Here is a 25703-nt window from a genome sequence, read left to right on the forward strand (position 1 = left end):
AAAAAAAAAAAAAAAAGAAAAGAAAATGCTTTCTTAGACTAGGCTATATCAAATTGAGACTAGCTTAGGATGACTTGCTTCGGATGAAATTACTGTAGGATTTTTTAGTTCCTTTGAGTAAATAAAAAAGTCATGCAGACTGCTTAAAAGTTTACTCATATATAGAGGAAGATGTGCACGTGCACACACACACACATACACACACACACACACACACACGGTTCATGTATAAAGGGATAGTAGGAGTAGAAAATGATTTCTTTTTATAATATCATCCCATGACTTCCCTGTATTCAGTGAACAACTTAACACACAGAAAGAACAGACCTAATGAGAAAAAAAAAATCAGGGGGAACCTATTCTTGACAGAAAAGTATCGAAAACCCTCTCCAAGCAGGTGTGATTTAAGCTGAGGCCTAAAGAATTAGGCAGCTGCATACAGGGAGAAGGATTGCTATTTTTTTAATGGCACAAACTCAAAGATCCAAGAGAACAGGAGAGAAAATAAATTCCAATCTTCCGCAAAGAAATTTCATCCCCTCTTTAATGGAGTAGGGAGAGGACTGGTCAAAATGCTTCTTAAAGATTGTCAACCAACCATCTTGTTATTGCCCGCATTTCCAGAATTACTTGGTCTGCCAATTCTGGAGCCTTTGGGGAATTCTGTAATGCAAACTGGGTTTCTTTTCAGCGTTCTTTGCTGTTGCCTTAACCTTCAGCTCATTTGTTAAGTGGGGTACCACTTGTTCTTCTGTTCCCTGGCTTCTACATTGTTACCACTTGTGTTAAGTGTTGGGGTCAAAATGGCAACTGAGATGAGCAAGATCCCTGCCCTCATGGAGCTTATGTACCAGTAGAGGAGACCAAAAAAAAAAAAAAAGAGTAAACAAATGAAATTTAATGATAGCAAATTGTGATGAGTATTAATGGAAGAAACTCACGTAACATTAAAGTTGAAGTTTAAACCAAGGCCCTGAGATAGTGTTGATTTTTCATTGCAAAAGAGGTACTAGCTGGACTCTTGCAAATTAAAGTAAGGTATACGGAACATCAACATCATTCTCGAACTTGTTAGAAATGCGGGATCTGGGGCTCTATCCTAGACCTTCCAGGCAATTCATATGCACATGAAAGACTGAGAAGCATTGTAGTAAAACCATATTATTAGTTTTCATATAGAATTTTCGGTAGCATGCCCACCAATTTGAAATTCCCCCAGGGTTAAGCCACTTTCCTTAAAAAGAAAACCTCTTTACTCTTCTTCTGGGTTGGTGCTAGGCCTCCCAGAAGGAGCAAATCATGACTGCTGGGGACAAGAAGGCAATACAGCTTCAAAGACCTGACCCAAATCCATCAAAAACAGTTAAGTTTGCTGGGAGATTTGAATGTTTCTGTTAAAGGAATAATTTGCAATTCCATCGTGAGTGGGAATTCTCACGACTGGATGAAAGAATATGGAGTTAGAGGATTCATCCCAAACCATGGGCATGTTGGAGACAAAGAGCAGGTTATGCTTAGGGATCGGTTTGAGAAAGGATGTGATTTGGGAGATTCTTGGTGATAAGGGGGCTCCCTGTTTCAGGTTTAGAATCCCTTCATCCCATCTTGAAAAGGACAAGAAGGAAGCTAGTGGCAGAAGAGAGAAAAGAGGGGACATTGAGTAGAGCTGGCTCTATTTTTGGCCCTGGGACTAAAGCAAGAGTTGATCTCCCTAAATTAAGACTGCTGATAGACCCATTGTACCTTGATGAGAGGAACTGAGACAGAATGTGGAAGCAATCAGATATCAAGTCAAGGTATCACCTGATGGGAGGCCATGTGAAGCTTGATATGCAGGAACTTCCTTATGGGAAAGTGGCTACAAGAAAAGAGATGAGCGCTGGCCTGAGGAAAACCACCCCGACTCGGGAAGTATATTTTAAAATGTGGGCCTGATGGAAGCTCTCAAAGGGCTTTAGCAAACAGGGCATCTATCTTTCAAACTCCACCTGGGAAATCCCTCTACAGCCATGTTCCTACCTGACAGCTCCCAAACTAGTGGCTCTCAAAGCGAGGTTCCCAGCAGCAGCAGCATCACTGGAGAAGTTGTTAAAAATGCAAAATCTCTTGCTCCTCCCCCAAGATCTACAGAATTAGAAACTCTGAGGGGTGAGGCCCAGCCACCTGAGCTTTAACAAGCCCTCCATGTGATTCAAATACATGTTCAAGTTTGGCCTAAACTATGCAGAAAAATGTCTTTTTTTCTTAAGTGGAAGACAAGGGCCTCATGAGTATGGAAATATTGTTAAATTTGAGAAATTAATACTTGAAATTGAAAGGCAAAAGGCATAAAAATTGCACAGTTTATACAGCAATTAGAAACATCAAAGTTACTGAATGATGGTTATAATGGGAATATAGAGGGATTTTTTGAAAGTGAATTTTGGGAAAGTAAAAATGTACCATCTGCAGATGTAGGACAATTACTCCCTGTGCGGTAAGGGCGCTAAGAAAGTGTGTCCTATGAAGTAGCAGAAGTGCTTTAATCATGCAATAAAGTGGAATCTGGTGCTGCATCAGCTTGTCCTGGTGAGCAATATTAAGTGTCTCCCATTCCTCTCTTGATTGTATTTGATGCTGTCCTCTGGGAGTGTAAGACTGGGCCAATATCTACAGAGCTAGTGGGATGAGAGTGATTTCTCAGTGGAATTCATAATAAAAAATGATTTCTGTTTTCTGAACTAGCAGCTTCTCCATCATCCTAACTGCTGGACTTTCACTCAATATCTGGGCTGGATTAATTCCCAGAGAATGTAGTCGTTTTCCTGATGGAAACTCCTGAAGGAGGAGATTAGTGGGGTTTTCATTTTTGTCCTGATGTAATCTGAAAAATCTCAGCAACTCAAAGGTATCCTGGAGAAACTGTTTCTCAATTTTTCTTTCATGTTTTTCAACCTGAATTTAATCCTTGGATCTCATTCTTTTTTCTTTGTCATTCTCTTTCAATGAATATGCATTGGTATATGTTAACTAAACACTTATTATGTGCAGTGCAGAGCACTAGATGACCTCACAAACCTTCATTTTCATCCCATCTTCTTCAACATTTGAAAAAGAATAAACTGTAAAATATCTCTCTCCTCACTCCCTTGCCACTATTTTTCCTGGTGTCGGCTTTGCCTATTTATGTTGCTTTTCAAATGAAGAATTTGGGATTCCCCACACTTTAAGCCATTTGCAAAAAAAAAAAAAACAGATAATTATTAGAAAGCACAGAGAACACACAAATATCCTTTCACTGTGGCATTGCAGCCTTGGCCTGACTTTCCCAGATTCATGGTTTCTGTTGATTATTCTTTTATCGAGGAAGAGGGGTGGGAGTGAGTTCTGCAAAATAACGGGTAACTGTTTCCACTCTTTATTGTTCTACTTCACAGAGGGGAGAATATATCTCTTATATTTGTGGAAGAAACATTGGGCACTTTCAGTCCTTGCAGATGTGGATTGTAGCTACCAGGATTCTGATCAACTGTCCTTCACCAAGGTACCTGAGTCACAGTGGCAATAAAAAGTGGCACTCAAGGAAAAAAAAAAAAAAAAAAAAAAAAGGCATTCCTCCAAGCTGCAATGCAGAGATGTCCATACTGTAAACATAAGCAGACTATGCCTCCCACCTGAGAAACAGGTTTCATAAATTCCCACATTCATATTGTATCGAATATAGAGGAAAATGGACCATTGAAACCTATGTCAAACAGAAACTGAGATTGTAGTGGTTTCCAAAATTTGGGAAGCAGAATATCTGTAACTACAAATACAACTTCTTTTTAGCATCCCCAGAATCATTTCATAAAGGAATCTTTAAGAGGTAGGTAATGATATGAACATCATTTAGAAAGAATTCAGGGCCGGGCGCAGTGGCTCTCACCTGTAATCCTAGCACTTTGGGAGGCTGAGGCAGGTGGATGATGAGGTCAGGAGTTCGAGACCAGCCTAGCCAACATGATGAAACCCCAGTCTCTACTAAAAATACAATAAATTAGCCAGGCGTGGTGGCATGCATCTGCAGTTCCAGCTACTGGGAAGGCTGAGGCACAAGAATTGCTTGAACCCGGGAGGTGGATGTTGCAATAAGCCTAGATCATGCCTCTGTACCATAGCCTGGGTTACAGAGTGAGACTCCCTCTCAGAAAGAAAAAAAAAGAATTCAGGGCAGGAAGTTGTATGATTGAGAAGATGCACTTGCTCTCCAATCACAGTCTTCAAATTCCTAGCAGTCTACGTTTGTATTTCTCTTTTTTTTTTTTTGGAGATAGACTCTTGCTCTGTCACCCAGGCTGGAGTGCAGTGGTACCATCTTGGCTCACTGCAACCTCCACCTACCAGGTCCAAGAGACTGTCTTGCCTTAGTCCCAAGTAGCTGGGATTATAGGTGTGTGCCACCACACTCAGCTAAGTGTCTGTATTTTTAGTAGAGACGAGGTTTTACCATGTTGGCCAGCATAGTCTCAAACTCCTGACCTCAAGTGATCTGTCTAACTCAGCCCCCAAAAATGCTGGGATTAACAACGTGAGTCACTACACCCAGCCTGTATTTCTCTTTAACAAGGTAACTCCATGTCTTTCCTTCTTCAAGTTAATAGGCCCTTGAGAATTCATTTCTGGGTGTGAGTTAAGTGGCTCTGCAGTATACTGATAAGATACAGAGACTGGAGTCAGGTTTCTCTGGTTAGAATCCCCTCTGCCTCTGCTTTTGTAGCTGTGGCACCTCAGCAAATTGCTGCCTTTTCTGAGCTCTAGCTTCCCCATATGTTGCTATAGGATTACATATGATAATATATGTAAAGAATTTAGCACAGCACCTGGCCAAAAGGCCCAGTAAGTATAACATATGATTTATATTTGTTATCAATTAAATTCCTAAATGAATTTTAGTTGCATTTGTTTCACCCATTTTTCTTTGTTGTGCTCAATCTAACAGAACAGTTTTGTTTGAGGGGGGCTGTATTTCTCCCTCCTCATTTCTTTTCATCAGTCACCTCAGCCTGAGAAAAAGTGATGCAGTCTGCTTTGTGTTCGTCTGTTGGGAAAAGCCTGGATCATCAGTCATGCGGTGAGTGTTTAGCAGGCTGCTGGCTTCTGCCCACAATAAAGAGGGATCTCTGAAAGTTTAGATATTTTAAAAAAGAGAAGCAAAAGGGCAGTTACTGGAGCTCGAGGGTGTGTATGAATGGCACATTTGCCTGCCCGCACTGTCCATAGGGCTGCCTCTTTCCAGGACCTCAAGTCGGCCCAGGGTTTCTGGCCTTCTACACGTCTTGTTTTTCTGGGTCATGAACTGGCAGGGAACATGCAACACTGTGCCCTTAGCATTCAGGTGTTTCACAAACACAATGCTTCTCTCTTGGCCCTCATCAGAGTCAGCTGTCTCCAGCATACACAGAAGGACGTGCAGAGCCTTTGTATGCATGTAGCATTGTGCACAAGAAGAGGTGACAGGAGGGCAGGGCCTCCTCCTAGGAGCCAGCTCCAGTAGCAATATGTAAATGACTTCTTGGAATTGCCAGCGTGGCCCTGGTGAGTCTGGAAGATCACCTTGCTAGTGGGCCCGATGCCAGCCTGACAGATGGCCTGGGCTGCTTGCAGCACAACAGTTTTAGACCATCAGATGTGTTCCCTGAAGGCAGGTGACCCAGCCAGGAGTGTCCGGGAGGCTGTCCAGGGGGACAACTCAGGCTGCAACATAATTTCCCCAGCTCTGGCTACCTCCTCTTTTACTCTAACTTGCAGTGCTGTCTGCGAAGAGGAAAGACCAGGTCTCTCTTTCACCCTTAAGGAAAACTCTGGGTCACATAATTTTTGTTGATGTCCAGTCTGTTCTCTACACGACAGCGCCTCACAGAAGTGACCAAATGTTTCCATCAAAGGAACCAGCGATTGCAAAGTTTAAAAGGATAATAAAATAGTAAAGTCTATTTGGGGCCCTAGTTTAGAAAAACCCAGTGATCTCTATAAAGTATTAAGAAAATATTGAACTTTCAAATTTATGATTTCATGTCCTCTAAGACCACAGACCTCTTGGCATTATTTTGCTTTCCTTGTTTTTTTTAAAGCACGAATCTTTTTTTATGAGTTAGAAAGTAAACATATAACATTTTCTCTCGCTTACACTCATAATTTTTAAAAGCCTAGGGAAAGTTAATGTTTCTGAATTCAGCCTACGGATTTGAGATAAGGATTCTAGGAGAGAAGGCTTTTAACTCAGAATCTGTGGCTATTGTTCAATTAATGTAAAGTATCTGGTTACTGGGCATGTTGCATAATGCATCGCAGTGCAAGCCAAACGTTTTCAGTGCTGACAGTGAGCTCCTTGATAACAATGAAGAGTGAGGTAATTTGTTAAATTTTTTTAGAAGTCCCCTAAAACAGTCTTCTCAAGACTGAATGAATCAACACTTTCGAGCTCAGACCGCAACTGAGGGTTGTCTGTGTGTGCTCATGATGATAAGAAATCTAGAAGGAAACTGAAAAAACCACATCTCATGCCCTGTTTAAGAACCAGAAAAAGTGTCAGAAGAATTAAAATTAAGCCTCACGAGAATCTGTGGGTATGGAAAGTCACCAGCTAGCTAATATTAACATAGCTTGCAACAGAATACTGTTGCTAGAAATAGGACAGTCGCATCACTACCACTAGGCAATTTGCATTCTGTGGACCAGCCCCTGAATTCCTCCTGGCTCCTATTGCCCTTTGGGCGTTGCATTTCTGGACGCTTCTAGACAGTGTTCATACTTGGCTGTCTGGTTTCACCAGGAACTCTACCCGAAAGAGGAAATAGCAAGGAGAAGAACATTTGCTTTGTTTGTAGGAGGGAAGTGGTCGAGCTACAAACAAATCTTTAGGCATCTGAGGAATTGCTAAGTTTCTAATTTCATATGGTTGCTGACAAGGAGGTGCAGACAAGGACCCTCTTGCTTTCCTCACTATGGATAGTCTGTTGCCTCCATCTAGATTCTCTTATTTCAAAAAATATCCTCTCCATGCAATTAGGAGGTATTTATCGACGCTCAGAAACCAAAGAGCCGAAGAACAGGTATCATTTTGTTTATATTATCTTTGAAATTAACAGATGCTTGTTCCTTGTTGCTTTTTACGTCGCTTAGTGATTTTATTTGTGCTGGTTTACATGTTTAAAGGCACAGGTCAGATCCTGCTTGTGGCTGTTCAGACTTGGCAATCAGAAAGCAAGCGGGCTTGTGAGAATTCATTTAAACTTGGAACATTTAGATCCTGAGATTAAGCAGAGTTCTGTAATGAAGCCACATGCTTTTCTTTCTTTTAAAGAGCTAAACTACTCTATCAGAGTTAAATTTTGGATTCTTTGATCATTTTCCAATGCCTCAGACACAAAATTTGAATCTATTAATATGTCAACAAAGAAAGTATTAGGCCCTAGAAGTATACTTGTCTCCTTGTATTTATGGTTATGTTTATATAGCCAGAATTTGCAAAACAAAAAACATTTTATAAACTATGATAACTTTAAATAGATCATCAACAAGCTGTAAAGATCATTCAGAAGCAATTGGTCATTTCTGTGTGCATAAAAGGTAGGAGGGAGAGCATTGCCATTTTCAATCTTTTTAGCCAATCAAAAGCTATGATTTCTAGGAGGAGATACTATCACTCAGGAATATAAGCATTTTAAAAACTTAAAATGTCTGATTTAAAATCTCATTTAAAATCATCCATTCATTTTTACGGCATGAGGTTTATATCATTTTATTCCTTTGGTCTCTGAAAAAGATATTTCTATAAATGATTTTTATGAATTTTACCAAATTGTGAGAAGAAATAACAATATCTGATCCATTTAAATCCAGTGGTTCATTTAGAAAGAAGTGTGGCGGTGTTATACAAATGTGAGGGAGAAATGTATAGCCATATACCAAAGACCCAGCAGTCAGAAATTGCTCGTGCATTGTGGCTGTAGCTATAACTACAAAACTGTGCAGGGGATATCACCAGTGTCCTGTATTTTTTCATCCTAAGATGACCCACTTAATAAAACACTTCCAGGAAATGCAAGATAAGTTTAGCAGACAGAAAATCCTCTAATGACAGGTTTCCCAAAAAGGCAATGCATAATTTGGAAAATAAAAATTACTGCTGCTGTTTGAGGGGAAACTGCTTGTATGCCCTGCTTTAATAGTTTTCCAAGGGCCAGGAATTCAAACAGACTCTGTTCCCTAAGGGAGGTGGGCAGGTGCAGTTTATCTCTTACTTAGGAAAGGTGTCATCATTAAAAGAAAAAGCTCTTGGTTTCCAAGTCTCAGCCTGTGCTTGCTTTTGAAGTAGAAAGCTAGAGAACCAAGCGGTAGGGCTCTGAGCTTTTGTTTACCAATTTTGCAATCTTCACGGGCTTCTTCAGGCCTCATTTATTATGGGAGGAAGAGAGGTGACACAAAGGATGGGACCAAAACTGTGCAATGTGAATCGAGTGATTTTTTTTTTCCTTTTCTCAGTATTGTAAGTTTTCAGAGATGTGGCTCTATTGCTTGTCTAGTTCTATGGTTTTTTGTTTTTAGTTTATTTAAGAAGTGTTGCAAAGTGCATTCAGAAGACCTTTATTATTTAACATAAAACCTCTAACTTGGACTGGGTGGGTAGTCCCCTCCCCACTTTGCAACCATTTGGGACAACTTAGGAACAGCTGGGAGTGAGCATTATGCTGAGTTCTTAACTTCTTATATAAGTGAATTGAAAAACTAAGAGAAATTATATGTTTGATTTTTTTTTTAAAGTCAATTACAGCTCTGCAGACCTAATGTCTCACAGAATTAGAGAAATTAGGTCAGAGTCAATCATAACTAACCTTGAAATCTTGTTGGGAAGTTATAAAGGAGGTTAATAATGTCTGCAATCTTATGACCTGCATATTTGTTGCCTCTAATCCTTTACATTCTTGTAAAACTAATCCATAATATAAAGGTGAAGGGAATGAGACTTACAGCCCTTAAGAGCCCTTGCCCATGCAGCTAGAAAGGACCAGAGGAAGATGTGAATTTCTATCACGTGGCTTTCAATTTTATCCATTTTACCATGCTTCATCCCTGAACAATCTAGTAATAGCAAAATATCACCCTGCTAACTCTTCTCCTTGAGAGTATTTCCAAAATTTCTTACGTTCACATACCACTGTCATAATTCTTACTGTATTTACCATGTCTGTATGATTAACTCCTCAATATTTTTCTATATTTATACTTAAATCATATTATTAGAGTTTATTTAGAAAAAATTTCCTATCGTGACTGTAAATGGAAAACCATTGTCATTACCCATAAGTAAAGCAAAATAGTATTAAATTCTAGGTAGATACTATTGCCTGTAAAACCTCCAAGCCTGAAACCTGCTCATTTGTTTATAAGGAAAATTAGCTTTTGAGAGAGGTTAGAGCATCCTAGGAGCCAAATCAGAAAGTTTCCTGGGTGAGGATGGAAGGGAATTAAATGGATGGAAGGGAATTAAAATTAATAGATAATTTTCTCAATCCCAAGTGATTCAGTGTTATTGAACGTAGTGTCTGCAAGCCACTTAAACTCTTTCACCTAACACTGCTAGGTACTAACAGTGTTGAGTTCTACATACTTGGGGAATATTATCCCAGAATACCATCTGCTTTTTTACTTCTGCACATTCAAATGCACTCCTCCCTCTAACTTAGAATTCTCTCCCTTCCTTACCACTTGCCCACCTGGAGGTCTCCTGTATAATCTTCAAGACTCGGATTAAATGGGCTTTCTCCAGGGCTGCTGGGAAGAATGAAGTCTTCAATTTCCAAGATATTTTGTTTGCTTCAGATAAGGCCCTTACTAATTCCATGTAGTAAATCATGTGATTTTCTGTCAATATATGTGTACCCGTGCGTACGTGACACTGGATGTTATCTTGTTTTTTGGTTCCCCGAGGCTCACCTGGAGCCTGGCAAATACCGGTATAAAGGTGACCCATAAAACAGGTAGAGGGTATACGCTGGATTGCCTGTTGACACACACCTTCTTTGTTGCCTTTACTCACCTCTTGCCCGGACCTAGAAAGTCCCCACACCCCTTTTCTGCCGTCCAAATTGTGATCATTGTTATACACACCTGGCTCATGTATGCTTTCTTGTTTAAAGCTGCTCCTAGTGCTCTTCTCCTCGCACTTGGTGTCATACGGACAAGAAGATTTGACTTGAGGGTGATTCATTTGGTAGTGGTGGTGGTAGTGTTATTCCTGTGATGCAGCAATCAATAGGTTGGTAGGTTATTTATCATATTGAGAACAAATATTTCATCCTTTCCTTCCCTAGGTTCTCTCGTAGCAAGTGTTTCACAAAGCCAAATCCCCACATAGGTAGAAGATTAAGACCATTAATTGAGGTCTTAATCTTAATTAAGGTTGGGAACATTTGTTAACATTTCTCTCAGAATTATTCAAATGGTGTAGCAGGAATGGTGGTGTTGAGGATGGTAGCGGGCAGCCAGAGTCTAAATGGAGTCTCAGGTGAGTTTGAGTAGGTTCGCTGAACGCACGCAGTTATTTTATTTTGATCGAGGGCAACATCCAGCATCTGGCACGGATGTTGGTGTCTAATTTATGAGGAATCAGCGAGACTTAACAGGCAGTGTTCTCCTGAGTACTAGAGACTTGGCAGCCTCAACTGTGGCTCAGGTGACCAAGCAGGACACTAGTGTGGAAAGGAGAATTTGCTCCACTTTGAGCTGACTGTAGTTTAGCTGTAGCCTAGGGCTGCCTGCCAAGAACCAAGTGCTCCATGAACCCCTGGGGAGTACTGCTTTTAGGGGCTAGCACCATCGGTCTACATATGGGTGCTGGCAACAAACTATGTGAGAAGACAGTTGTCTTTTTTTTGTTGTTAGAGACGAGGTTTCACCATATTGGTCAGACTGGTCTCGAACTCCTGACCTCAGGTGATCCACCCACCTCGGCCTCCTAAAATGCTGGGATTACAGGCGTGAGCCACCGCGCCTAGCCTGAGAAGACAGTTTGTGAGCTCATGTGGGACAGCCTGTAATCTCTCCCTAGGTGAGTTCCTCTATTCCCATGGTTTCAAACACCTATTCGCTGACAACTCCCAAATGTTTATATCCAGAGCACTTCAGCCTTGCATCCAATTGTCTACTTTATATCTTCACCTGAATACATTGTGAATGTTGCAGACTGATGTGTTCAACAAGAACTCCACAAGCTGGATCCCCAAACCTGCCCCTCCCTAGGTTTTTCCATCAATCAACACAAAAGCTCAAACCAGAAACCTGGGCGTCACCTTGGCATCTCTCTTTTGCCCTTTCTCCCCATACCTCCCCTTCCTATTCCTTTAGTGAGACTTCTAAAATAGTTATTGAATTCTCCATCTTCACCCTTCCAATCCTGCCAACCATCCTCTCTTACTTGAACTACTGCAGTAGTATTCCAATTCATGTCTCCATCTTCACGCTCATTACCCTACAATCTGTGTTGCCTGTAGCCTTCAGAATTTTCTGCTTTAAATGAAAATCTTATTTTAGCTCAATGCAGTGAATAGGATATTTTTTGTTTGCTAGTTTAGTCCCAGTGCTAAGCATAAATCTGGCCCATAGATGATAAATTAACATAATTGAATGGATGAAGGGGACTTTGTAAGTATTAGAGAAGCCATGGGGCTGGAGGGTTCAGAGGGATGGGACATTGCTGTGCACGTGAGGGTAAGAGATGGTGAACATAGGGTTATTATTCTTAGTAAGCAGAGGCTGTTGAGATTTACTTGAAATCATGTAGAGGAATTTATTTTACAGACATGGAACTAGTGTCACAGGCTAAGAGATTTGCCCAAGCTCACGTGGCTCATTTGTGTCAGTGCTGGGATTAGAATTTGGTTCACTTGACTCTCATTTCGGTGTCCTTTCTGTTATGGTTAGTGAACCCCTAAGCAGAGATGTAGAAAAAAGCCATATGAGAAGAAAACTCCACAGGCTGGGTACAGAGAAAAGGTGATGCCTGAGGGTCAACTAGTCAATAACAAGACCTTTTGATGAGATACTGAGGCAGAGCAGAGCCTGCTCTTTTGTGCCTTGTCCCTCAACTTAACGCTGCCCTTCAGCAGCTTCACCAGTCTCAATCACCCTCTTCTATGTGTCCCTGCAGGAGGAAAGCAAACAAGGGGTCAGAAAACACAGGCCAGCTAATTTAATATACAAGAATTTGGGATGACCTGTACCAATGCCTTGCTCTCTTGAACAGGGTTTTTGTTTTGTTTTGTTTTGTTTTGTTTTGTTTTCTGATTAAGAAATACCATTTAAGAGCTGACCTGACAAGTCTTTCTTGTTTAACAGTAAATCTACTTAAAATGGGGAGAGTGGTCTTTGGGCCCAGGGGACGTGTGCTATAGCTACATTTTAATTACAGAGTAGGATGAAATTTTGTTTTGGGGGCTGTTCTAAAGTTTCCTTCCAATGGCTTAAGAAAGTGTTTCTAGTTCGAACAGGATCACTGGATTTTTTTCTCGTTGCTACTTTGTTTCTTAATGAATGCTAACCTCAAAGTTGAATTGTTAAATAAATATTGGAATTTAATTTGAATTTTAGAAACATATTTCTGCATTTTGGCTATCATACTTGCTCTGAATCGTACTATAAAAATTAAGAACTCCCCACTCCAAAGAAAACTATATTGAGATTTCCTAGGCTATGTAAGGATTTAGGTTGCTGATGTAGGCTCTGATTCTCTAGGTAAAATGACATATGTTTCTCTATAGCTTGACTTAAGAAATATTTTTAGCTCCATACAGTCAGTAAATTGGTTATATGTAGAGCATATACCAATGCTATTCATTGTAAAAAGCCTTTCTAAAAAGTCATGAAATGCTATCCATTGTCAGTTCAAATGATATCTGAGGGGAAACCAAAAGTGCTTCTCCCATTTCCTTGTTCTTGGGTAGAAAAAAGTTTCAGTCTTTCACTAGAAGGAAGAAAAGATATTCCTTGTAGAACTTAATAAACGTTTTCCCATTTATGCCTAGTGTTTCATTATTGGAACACTTAAGCATGTGGGAGTTATTTACATCTTGCTGCTCAAGGTCATCACCAAGGTCTGATTGCAGAAATTCAAAAAATTACGACCTCTGGCATAAATGGGTTAAGATAGAGGCCAGAGAGTCTATACCACTCCTGTGGAGGAATTTATATAATTATATAAAGGTAACATTGACAGTTAAATTGTGATAACATGAAGCTGAGATACTATGTCATGCCAGTTAGAATGATGATCATTAAAAAATCAGGAGACAACAGATGCTAGAGAGGATGTGGAGAAATAAGAACGCTTTTACACTGTTGGTGGCAGTGTAAATTAGTTCAACCATTGTGGAAGTCAGTGTGGCAGTTCCTCAAGGATCTAGAAATAGAAATATCATTTGACCTAGCAATCCCGTTATTGGGTATATATCAAAGGATATAGAGCATTCTATTATAAAGACACATGCACACATATGTTTGTTGCAGTGCTGTTTACAACAGCAAAGACTTGGAACCAACCCAAACGCCCATCAATGATAGACTGGATAAAGAAAATGTGGCACATATACACCATAGAATACTATGCAGCCATAAAAAATGATGAGTTCATGTCCTTTGCAAGGACATGGATAAAACTAGAAACCATCATTCTCAACAAACTGACACAAGAACAGGAAACCAAACACCACATGTTCTCACTCATAAGTGGGTGTTGAACAATGAGAACACATGGACACAGGGAAGGGAACAACACACACTGGGGCCTGTCGGGGTGTGGGGACTAGGGGAAGGATATCAGGGGGTGGGGTGATTGGGGAGGAATAACCTTAGGAGAAATACCTAATGTAGATTACGGGGTGATGGATGCAGCAAACCACCAAGGCACATGTGCACCTATGTAACAAAACTGCATGTTCTGCACATGTACCCCAGAACTTAAAGTATAATTTAAAAAATAAATTAAAAAAAAAGAAACATAGGACCAATTCATGAAGAAAGCTAGGTATGCATTTGGGAGGTTCCAGAGGAAATAACGAAGACTAATAGGGAGAATTGCAGGGAGGGGTTATGATATATTAATAAAGATGAACTTTCTAAAAATGAAAAGTAAAGGAATGAATTATCTTCTGCAGAGTGCAGGGGTATGCGACCCCTCCTTAGGGGATATTGTGGCAATGGTTTCTGCATCATAAAAGAGAAGATTAAATGACTTAATTAGGTTCCAGCTCTGATATTCTAGTATAATAGGCAATAGAGAGATGAACAATTCAGATATTTCAGAAATAGGGAGAGGGCATAGATGTATCAGTTATAATGCACCTGTTTTATTTGGTTAGTGGTAAATATTCCACAGTGTTAGCTATTGCTCTAGAGCCTAAGACCAAAGAAGACAGAATTAAATTTCTTTGGAGATTACAGTAGCATGTAATTCTCCATCAAGGGAAAGAAATATAGTTATATCTAGCAAATACCTCAAGAGCTATGTACCTGTGACTATGTACCTGTGACTAGGCTTTTCTAAGCCTAGTCAACCACTTAACTACTTCTAATCCATAGTTTATAGGTTATATAACCCCCTCCAGGATAAGGATAAATAGCTAAGTATATATAGCAGTCATTGATGAATGGTGGTGCCAGGAAATTTCAGGTTACTTTGTGGCATTTTAAACACTGTTGTTTGTTCTTCTTCAATCAAGCCTCTTGTACCTTCTTCAGATTTTCTTTAATACAGTCAGTGCTGACAACTTGCTGTTTGTCATGGTCTCTTCCGAAGGTGTTCTATCCTTTTTGTCCACAGCATCACAGCTGTGAAGTGTCAGGTATGCCTAAGAGACATCTGGCCCCTGGGTTGACTTCGAAGCTATTTCTAATCCTTTCATCTACTTTAAAATTTTTCTAACCTACTGTGCTCAGGCATCTTTGAAACATGGGAGTCAGTAAGTGGATGAATATCAAAACTGTTTCTTTGTCTTTGAAATAAGCACATTATTAGAATAAGAAATTGAATTAGAAATCACAACAAATTACAGATTTGAATGACAAATACCACAAGCATCATAAAATCTAGGAAATAAGTATTTTTACCAATTAAAACTTAACAGATGCATCCTAAAATGTTTTGTTCCTACATTGTGGGGGCCACAAAGTCTTTAATCACCTCCTCATAGAGTGATGATTTTTAAATATTCTTCAAGAGATAATAGAAAGATAATTTGTATACTGCCATAACACAGTTAATTTATGATTATTTTTCATTGAACCTAACATAAGGTGCAAAACCCTTTTCTGAGAGTGGCAGCTTAGCTTTTTACAAAAATTCCTAAATTTGTAAATTTATCTCATTCTGCATTTTAGACAGTTCATCTACAACATTTTATTTGTTAACTTTTGTTCAGAATGAAAGATGACATATTTTTGTACCTTGTACAAGCAATCCCATGTCTTGACAGAAAATAATGAACTCCCCACATATGTTGTACTGTTCATGATTTTTTGTGAAGAGAGCAGGAAAAATGTTGGAATTACTTCTTCCCTGCTCACCCTGAAGGTAGCATATTAGCAATGCTATTTCAGGAGATACAACTTGGGTTATGCATTAAAAAACAAAGCATTTTAAATTTGTATTAAATGCCTTATATGTGCCAGACATTTGACGAGGTGCTTTATGTATGTTGTAATTTATTTCTCTTAATAACCTTGTAAAGTCCGTGGTATTACCCCCATTTTATGGCTGAGAGAACTGAGGTTTCAAGCGGTAAAATAGCTTGCTACCTAGCTCATAAATGATGATTCTGAGATTTTAGCTCCACGTTTGTCTGTCTGACTCCAAAGCCCAATTTATTCCCTCATACAGAGATACCTCCCATAGATAGGATTCCTTTTTCTCTTTCTTCCCTTCACTCCTTCCTTTCTTGTTTTTTCCTTTCTTTTTACCTTGACCTCAGATTTTCTCTCATTAATGAGGATAAAAAAGTTGAAAATAAAACCATCATAACTATTGTGTTGGGAAAATACCTTAAATCTTTTTTAGAATGAGAAATATAGGTAGAAATCCAGGTTTTTGCTAAGTTTAAAGTTTATTCAATTTTGGAGACTTTGTTTAAGAAAAAGAATATAAAATCTGTATCAGGGTTCTTGGCATGGTGTGGTGGCTCATGCCTGTATTCCCAACACTTTAGGAGGCTGAGGCGGGTAGATCACCTGAGGTCAGGAGTTCAAGAAAGACTTATAACGTGGTGAAACCCTGTCTCTACTAAAAATACAAAAATTAGCCAGGCATACTGGTGCGCATCTGTAGTCTCAGCTACTCAAGAGGCTGAGGCAGGAGAATCACTTGAACCTCGGAGGCAGAGGTTGCAGTGAACTGAGATTGTACCACTGCACTCCAGCCTGGGTGACAGAGTGAGACCTTGTCTCAAAAGTCTGTATCAGGGTTCTCTAGGGGGTGAGGTATTTATTATGGGAATCAGCTCATGCAGTTATGGAGGCAGAGAAATCCCATAATCTGTAAGCTTGAAAACCAGGAAAGCCAGCAATGTAATTTATTAAGAATCAGAAGGCGTAAGGACTGGGAACACTAATATCTGAAAGCAGCAGCAGATCAATGTTCCAGTTCAGAGAAAGCAAATCCAGCCTTCCTCTGCCTTTTTGTCCTATTTGAGTCCTCAATGGATTGGATGAGGAACATTGATACTGATGAGAGCAAGTCTTCTTTACTCAGTCCACTGATGCAAATGCTAATCTCTCCCATAAACACCTCACAGACACACCCAGAAATGATGTTTTTTAACAGCTCTCTGACCATTCCTTAATCCAGTAAAATTGACACATAAAATTAACATCACAAAATTGTCAATATTAAGTTAGATACAAAGTGAATATTTATTTAGAATGGAACAAAAAATCAACAAATTACAAATCTGAGTGATAAATATCACAAGGATCATAAAATCTAGGAAATAAGTGCTTTTACCAATGAAAAATTAGTGGATGCACCCTAAAATGTTTGTTCCTACATTGTGGGGGCCACAGGGTCTTTACTGACCTCCTTACACAATGATAATTATTTTTAATATTCTCTTTTTTTTTTTTTTTTTTAATAAGAGACAGGGTTTCACCATGTTGACCAGGCTGGTCCCGAACTCCTGGCTTCAAGTGATCTGCCTACCTTGGCCTCCCAAAGTGCTGAAATTACAGGTTTAAGTCACCACGCCTGGCTGATTTTTTTAATATTCTATAAAGAGATATAATACAAAGAAAATTCAGATACTCCCCTAACATAGTTAATGTATATTTGTTTTTCATTCGAGTCTAGAAAAGTTCCATCCCTAGCTTTTGGCTTTGTTTCTCCTTTACTTCCCACAAACTTCGGGTGCTGAGCACCAAACAACATATTTATATCAAGATTTTAGCCCAGTGATTTAGTACAGGTAGTAGGGATATTCCTATATGTCATTTCTCCACCAAAACAGCAATAACTTAACCATGCACAGACATGACTACAAACCACAATTATATAATCCACTAAATCCAAGTGAAAAATCTAAGTGTATCCCCATCTCAACTTTCTCTGAGCCAGATCCAAAATATACCTATGGCCACTTCAGTGCTACCTGATAGGAGCAGAATTGTGAAGGAGGGAAAGTCAGTAAAAAGAGTGCTCTCAAGTCAATTGCAGTTAAAATATATTTTGCAATTTTTTTCAAAACATAACATTATGAGAACATTACTAGATCTCTCTTGGGGCCTTGAAAGAGGATTCTGCAAGTGAAGGACCTTGAAACTTAAGCTTTGTTGACTTTCAAGAAAAGCCAGCTCTGGAGAAAAGGTATAACAACAACAACAACAAAAATGGCAATACACTATAATACACAAAAGTGCATGCCATACCGTGCTTCAAAAAGATGGTGTATGAGATCCTATTCTGAGCAGCTTCAGCTCTCAACCTCATTGAATGAAGTAGAGGGTATTCTTTCAATATATTTTATAAATAATACGATGAAGATATAGATGTTCAGGTACTGGTAAAACTCAAAGGTTTCAGGCTCCTCTGCTGCCATTTATATTCAAAAAAGAATTATTTGTAAATACAAATAGATCTCTATACTCTTATATTAGCCTAATTAATATTAAACACATGATTTACTATTCTTCCAAGCAGACCAGTTAACACATATATAAAGACTGTGTTATTGCTATTAAAGATGACATAGTAGAAAAATTATAACAGCAATAAAGAAAGATAAAACCTTTAAGAATTCATTAAGATGTAATCAAGCTTTTGCAAACTCATGTGTTATTTGCAATTATAGCATAGTGATATGGTTTAGCTGTTTTCCCACCCAAATTTCAACTTGAATTGTATCACCCAGAATTCCTAGGTGTTGTGGGAAGGACCCAGGGGGAGGTAATTGAATCATGGGGTCTGGTCTTTCCCGTGCTATTCTCATGGCAGTGAGTAAGTCTCACAAGATCTGATGGGTTTATCAAGGGTTTCTGCTTTTGCTTCTTCCTCATTTTCTCTTGCTGCCACCATGTAAGAAGTACCTTTCACCTTCCGCCATGATTCTGAGGCCTCCCCAGCCATGTGAAACTGTAAGTCCAATTAAACCTCTTTCATCCCAGTCTTGCATATATCTTTATCAGTAGAATGAAAACAGACTAATACAGTAAATTGGTACCAGTAGAGTTGGGTGTTGCTGAAAAAATACCCAAAAATGTGGAAGCGACTTTGGAACTGGGTAACAGCCAGAGGTTGGAACAGTTTGGAGGGCTCAGAAGAAGACAGGAAAATGTGGGAAAGTTTGGAACTTCCTAGAGACTTGTTGAATGGCTTTGTCCAAAATGCTGATAGTTATACGGACAATAAGGCCCCGGCTGAGGTGGTCTCAGATGGAGATAAGGAACTTGTTGGTAACTGGAGCAAAGGTGACTCTTGTTATGTTTTAGCAAGGAGACTGGTGGCACATTGCCCCTGCCCTAGAGATTTGTGGAACTTTGAACTTAAGAAAGATGAGCCAGGGTATCTGACAGAAGAAATTTCTAAGCAGCAAAGCATTCAAGAGGTGACTTGGGCACTGCTAAAGACATTCAGTTTTATAAGGAGCAGAGGATACAAGTTTAGAAAATTTGCAGCCTGCATATGCAATAGAAAAGAAAAACCGTTTTCTGGGGAGAGAGTCAAGTTGGCTGCAGAAATTTGCCTAAGTAGCAAGGAGCCTAATGTTAATTCCCAAGACCATGGGATAAATGTCTCCAGGCTGTCACAGACCTTCACAGCACCCCCTCCCATGACAGGCCTAAAGATCCAGGAGGAAAAAGTGGTTTCATGGGCCTGGCCCAAGGTCCCCGTGATGTGTGCAGCCTAGGGACTTGGTGCCCTGTGTCCCAGCTGCTCCAGTCATGGTTGAAAGCGGCCAATGTACAGCTCGGACTGTGGCTTCAGAAGGTGGAAGCCCCAAGCCTTGGCAGCTTCCACATGCTGTTGAGCCTGCGCGTGCACTGAAGTCAAGAATTGAGATTTGGGAACCTCCACCCAGATTTCAGAAGGTGTATGGAAACACCTGGTTGTCCTTGCAGAAGTTTGCTGCAGGGGTGGGGACTTCATGGAGAACCTCTGCTAGGGCAGCGTGGAAAGGAAATGTGGAGTCAGAGCCCCCATACAGAGTCCCTACTGACGCACTGCCTAGTGAGGCTGTGAGAAGAGGGCCACCATCCTCCAGACCCCAGAATGATAAATCCACCAACAGCTTGCACTGTGTGCCTGGAAAAGCTTCAGACTCTCAATGTCAGCCCATGAAAGCAGCCAGGAGGGAGACTGTACCCTGCAAAGCCATAGGGGTGGAACTGCCTAAGACCATGGGCACCCACCTCTTGTTATCAGTGTGACCTGGATGTGAGACCTGGAGTCAAAGGAGATCATTTTGGAGCTTTAAGATTTGACTGTTCCATTGGATTTCAGACTTGCATGGGTCCTGTAACCACTTTGTTTTGGCCAATTTCTCCCATTTGGAATGGCTGTATTTACCCAATACCTGTATCCCTATTGTATCCAGGAAGTAACTAGCTTGCTTTTGATTTTATAGGCTCATAGGCAGAAGGGACTTGCTTTCTCTCAGGTGACACTTTGGACTGTGGACTTTTGGGTTAATGCTGAAATGAGTTAAGACTTTGTGGGACTGTTGGGAAGGCATGATCGGCTTTGAAATATGAGGAGATGATATTTGGAGAGGCCAGGGCAGAATAATATGGTTTGGCTGTGTATGGGGGCCAGTCTTCTCCATGCTATTTTCATAATAGAAAATAAGTCTCACAAGATCTGATGGGTTTATCAGGAGTTTCTACTTTTGCTTCTTCCTCATTTCCACCATCTTAAGAAATGCCTTTTACCTCCCGCCATGATTCTGAGGCCTCCCCAGCCATGTGAAACTGTAAGTCCAATTAAACCTCTTTTTCTTCCCAGTCTCAGATGTGTCTTTAGCAGCAGCATGAAAACAGACTAATACACATACTTTCTGTAACTTGCCTGATACTCTAAAGATCATCTTTATATTGATTTAAAAAAATTTTAACTTTGTGTAATCCCCATAAACAAGCATATGTTGACTTTTTTGCTGAATTTTACTCATTGATAATGTATTGAAATGTCTACTTTATATCTATCTATCTATCTATCTATCTATCTATCTATCTATCTATCTGTATCTCCTCTTCTTAGCAGAAACTCTAGAATCCTCCTTTTTTGTTATATCTATGGATAACTATCCTTAAATGTAAGCAGTGCTCACAATTCTGTTCTGTACTATTACTATATTACCCATGCTTACAACTTAACTAGGGAGACGTAGGTTGTAGGCATGGGTAATATGGTAATAGTACAGAACAGAATTGTGAGCACTGCTTGCATTTAAGGATAGTTATGCATAGATATAACATGGCTTATGAGTACATCTCAAAATAAATAAAGCAAAGTATAGAAGTATTTTAGCCTTCGATAATGAAGACATAAGTTTGTGTCAAGTGATTAAATAGTAAGAGTAGTGTAAAGCCCTTTCACTAGTGTCAAAAAACTATTCTTTTACTCTGTTACCAACATAAAATTTGTGTGTAATATACTTAAAATTTTTAGAGCCTCTGAAATATGCAACTTATTTTCTTTAAGGATAAAATTGTTTGAGAAATCCAGTTTCAAGAAAATGGCATTTTATCCTTACTTTGTGAAGCTTCCTCACCCCTCTTCTTTCATCCAACTGGTGCTGTTAAAAGGTGATACACCTAGTCAAAGAAGCATTGTTCCAAAGGTCCTGACCTAGAATAAGAAAACAAAAACTGACTTCATAGCTAGGATGACAACTGTAGCTCCATTACCCCTGAATTGCTTACTTTTGTTCTTATTCTTTCAAACCATGATTTTGCCAATGTGATATTCAGTGACCCAAGAGGGGAGAAGTCTGATTTCTTTATGATGTTAATACCCTTTCCCCTCATATTTTAAAATAACTGGTTTTAGGCCAATAAGTATCTACTCAAAGAAGCTCAAAGTCTTATATAATTTAAGAACACTGGAGGAGGTTTAAATACTTATATACAGTCACACTTCATTTTATTCCACTTCACTTGTATATACATAGCACTTTGCAGATAATTGTGTTTTTCATAAATTGAAGGTTTGTGGCAACCTTGTATTGAGGAAGTTCACTGACACTATTTTTCCAAAACCATGTGTTCACTTCATGTCTCTGTGTCACATTTTAGTAATTCTTGCAATATTTCAAACTTTTCCTTTATTATTATACCTGTATGGTGATCCACGGTCAGTCATTTTTGATGTTGCTATTGCAATTGTTGTGGGGTGAACTGAACTGTGCCCCTATAAGACAGAAAACCTAATGGATAAATGCAAGTGTTCTGACTGCTCCACTGACCTATAATTTTTCCAGCTCTCTTCTCCTTGGACCTTTTTATTTCCTGGGGCAAAGTCCAATAATAACCCTACAATGGCCTCTAAATGTTCCAGTGAAAGAAAGAATCATATGTCCCTCTCTTTAAATCAGAAGCTGGAAATGATTAAGCTTAGTGAGGAAAGCATATTAGAAGCTGAGGTGGCCTGAAAGCTAGGCCTCATTTATCAGTTAGCCAAGTTGTGAATGCAAAGGAAAAGCTATTGAAAGAAATTAAAAGTGCTACTCCAGTGAACACACAAATGATGAGAAAGCTAAACAGTAATTTTGCTGATGTGCAGAAAGTTTGAGTGATCTGGATACAAGATCAAACCAGGCATAACATTGCCTTAGGCCAAAGCCTAATTCAGAATAAGTCCCTAACTCTCTTGAATTCTATGAAGGGTGAGAGAGGTGGGTTAGCTGCAGAAGAAAAGTTTGAAGATAGCAGAGGTTGGTTCATGAAGTTTAAGGAAAGAAGCCATCTCCATAACATAAAAGTACAAGGTGAAGCAGCAGGCAGTGATGGAGTAGTGGCGGCAAGTTATCCAGAAGATGTAGCTAAGATTATTGATGAAGGTGGCTACGCTAAATAACAGATTTTCAATGTGGATAAAAAGTCACAGGTTGACTTTCTTTTTAGGGACCAATACAGCTGTTGTCTTTAAGTTGAAGTCAACGATGATTTATCATTCTGAAAATTCTAGGTCCCTAAAGAATGATGCTAAATCTACTTTGTTTGTGCTCTGTCAGTGGAACAACAGAACGTGTAGGACAGCAGATCTGTTTATAGAATGGTTTACTGAATATTTTAAGACCATTCTTGAGACCTTCCTTTCAAAATATTACTCCTCTTCACAGTGCAGCTAGTCACCCAAGAGCTCTGACATGAGGTATAAGTAGAATAATGTTTTCATGTCTGCTCTCTATTCTTCAGTCCATGGATCAAGGAATAATTTTAACTTTCAAGTCTTATTATTTAAGAAACACATTTCATAAGGCTATAGCTACCATAGATAGTGATTCCTCTGATGGATCTGGGCAAAGTAAATTGAAAACATTCTGGAGAGAAAGAAAACTTTCTAGGTAGGTGTCACTAAAAACATTTGTGATTCATGAGAAGAGGATAAAATGTCAACATTAACAGGAGTTTAGAAGAACTTGATTCCAACCCCCATGGAGGACTTTGAGGGGTTCAAGACTTCAGTGTAGGAAGAAAGTACAGATGTGGTAGAAATGGCAAGACAACTAGAATTAGAAGTGGAGCCCGAAGATGTTACTGAATTGCTGCAATTTCATGATAAAAGTTGAACTGATGAGGAAATCCTTCCTCATAAGAAAACACAGAAAACCTGCTGCTGGTGGATATGATGTGAACATTGTTGAAATGACAACAAAGGATTTAGAGTATTTTATAAACTAAGTTGATAAAGCAGTGACAGGGTTTGAAAGGATTGACTCCAATTTTGAAAAAGTTTCTACTATGCTACTAAACAGCATCAGATGCTACAGAGAAATTTGTGAAAGGAAGAGTCAATTGATGCTATAAACTTTATTATTGTTTTATTTTAGGAAATTGCCACAGCCACTGCAACTTTCAGCAACCACTACCCTGATCAGTCAATAGCTATTAACATCAAGGCAAGATTCCCTACCAGCCAAAATATAATGACTCATTGATGGCTCAGATGATCATTAGCATTCTTTAGCAATAAACTATTTTTTAACTAAGGTATGTACATTTTTTAGAATTGCTATTGAACACTTAATAGACTACAGTATAGTGTAAACATAAATTTCATATGCACTGGGAAACCAAAAAATTTGTGTGACTTGCTCTATTGTGATATTTGCTTCGTTGTGGTAGTCTCAAACCAAGCTTGCAATATCTCTGAGTTATACCTGTACATTCTCACTCCTTTTTTAGAATTCAGTACTATTGGCATTATGAAAATATTTTTAGATGAAAGCTTAATGTTTCTTATAAACAGTGCTGAAACTTTAGCATGCATTGGGATCACCTAAAGGACTAATTAAAACAGAATGCTGGGTCCCACCTCCAGAGTTTCTAATTCAGTAGAGCTGAGGTGGGGCCCAAGAGTTTGCATTTTAAAAAAAATTCCAGGTGGGAGGGACCACACTATCAGAAGCACTGATGCAGATCATTTGATGATATATATTTTCAAAATCAAAGCTGACAGGGGTTGTCATACCTACTCAAGAATAGCATGTATACTACTTAGAAGATGGTAAGTCATTATCAAAGCCAGAGGGATACTAATGATGACTTACAGTTTCCCAGGTTCTTAATTGACCATTTTCATCCACCTTGGCTGATGTCTAGTGTAACTTAATGCTTAGTAAAGTAAAAAATCTTTTTTTTTTTTTGAGATGGAGTTTCACTCTAGTTACCCAGGCTGGAGTGCAATGGCGCGATCTCGGCTCAAAGCAACCTCTGCCTCCCGGGTTAAGGCAATTCTCCTGCCTCAACCTCCTCAATAGCTGGGATTACATGCATGTGCCACCATGCCCAGCTAATGTTTTGTATTTTTAGTAGAGACGGGGTTTCACCATGTTGACCAGGATGGTCTCGATCTCTTGACCTTGTGATCCACCAGCCTCGGCCTCCCAAAGTGATGGGATTACAGGCTTGAGCCACTGCTCCCGGCAAAAAATCTTTAAGCAATGTCTTTCCCCTAAGACTGTTATCTAAAATATGTTTTTACCTGTTTATATCTTCTTTGATAGCTGTTAAAGTGATGCGGCAACTGAGAATTACAATTGTTGATTTAAATCATGGAATATAAAAAAAGATATAATAGTTGTTATGTCCTTCATAATTTCTAAAGCCATTATGAGATCTTAATTAAAAGAAACAAAAAATAAAACCTTCAATTTTTCCCTAGCCCTTACTCTACTTTTTATTTAAATGTAATTACAAAAATTCTGAATAGCAAAAATTTAACTGGGAAAATGAAATTAGCATTCTTAATACTACTTAGTGGCCTTTAGATCTAGGACATATGCTTAATATGTATTCTGTTGATTTTTCATAGAGCCTGTTAATTAACACGTCTCAATTACCTATTGAATAATCTCTCTAAAATGCCTATCTGTGATTATTATTCATGAGATTACACTCCCATTTTAGCAGTACTGTGCGTATCTGTGATTATTATTCATGAGATTACACTTCCATTTTAGCAGTACTTTTCAACTCTGAGAAGACAAACCCAAGGGATTCTAGAAGAGCATCTGCTTGGAGAATGATTTCTCCAGTAATGGTATCTGAAGGTTGAATAATAACAAGTGAATAGATGTAGACATTGACCAAGAATAACTAAGAGAGACAGTTAATACAATCTGGGGAGGCATCAAATTAGCTATGGGGCAAATATCCTAGACTCAGGAATTAGACAGTATTAAGGTTGCAGGGGGGCATATTGAATTGAAAGAAGCAAGAATTTAGCAAACAAAATGATAAACTACAACAGGTAATTAAATAAAGCAGCTTCTTATATATTCTCCAATAAGAATATATTGTGGAATATATAGATGTTCCACAATATATTCCAATATATTTTTTGGAATGTTTCCTCATCTTGGAAACATTGAGGGATGGAGGGATACGCAAGCCAAGATGGATATTAGACGCCTAACTTTGACATTAGGCACTGAGAAATTCTTGAGTAGGGAGCTTCTGCTGTGTGAGTCTGATCTTCATCA

General features: G+C 39.1%; 1 protein-coding gene and 1 long non-coding RNA gene across 4 annotated transcripts in view; both read left to right on the top strand.

Annotated features, from left to right (window-relative positions):
- Positions 1–6614: 6614 nt before the first annotated feature.
- Positions 6615–25703, top strand: part of ATP2C1 (ATPase secretory pathway Ca2+ transporting 1) — a 172204-nt gene continuing 153115 nt past the window's right edge. For all 3 annotated transcript variants that reach the window (XM_017510157.2, XM_017510158.2, XM_017510166.2), the window contains exon 1: positions 6615–7073. In XM_017510157.2, the coding sequence (XP_017365646.1) occupies positions 6966–7073 (108 nt within the window). In that variant the 5' untranslated portion in view covers positions 6615–6965. The remainder of the gene's footprint in view (positions 7074–25703) is intronic.
- On the top strand, positions 7089–23708 carry LOC119468440. The gene is made up of 2 exons (XR_005197117.1): positions 7089–8509; positions 23550–23708. It is a non-coding gene; the product is annotated as an uncharacterized LOC119468440 (long non-coding RNA).

Source organism: Cebus imitator, unplaced genomic scaffold (genome assembly GCF_001604975.1).
Source record: "Cebus imitator isolate Cc_AM_T3 unplaced genomic scaffold, Cebus_imitator-1.0 Scaffold432, whole genome shotgun sequence".
In the NCBI taxonomy this organism is placed as follows: domain Eukaryota; kingdom Metazoa; phylum Chordata; class Mammalia; order Primates; family Cebidae; genus Cebus; species Cebus imitator.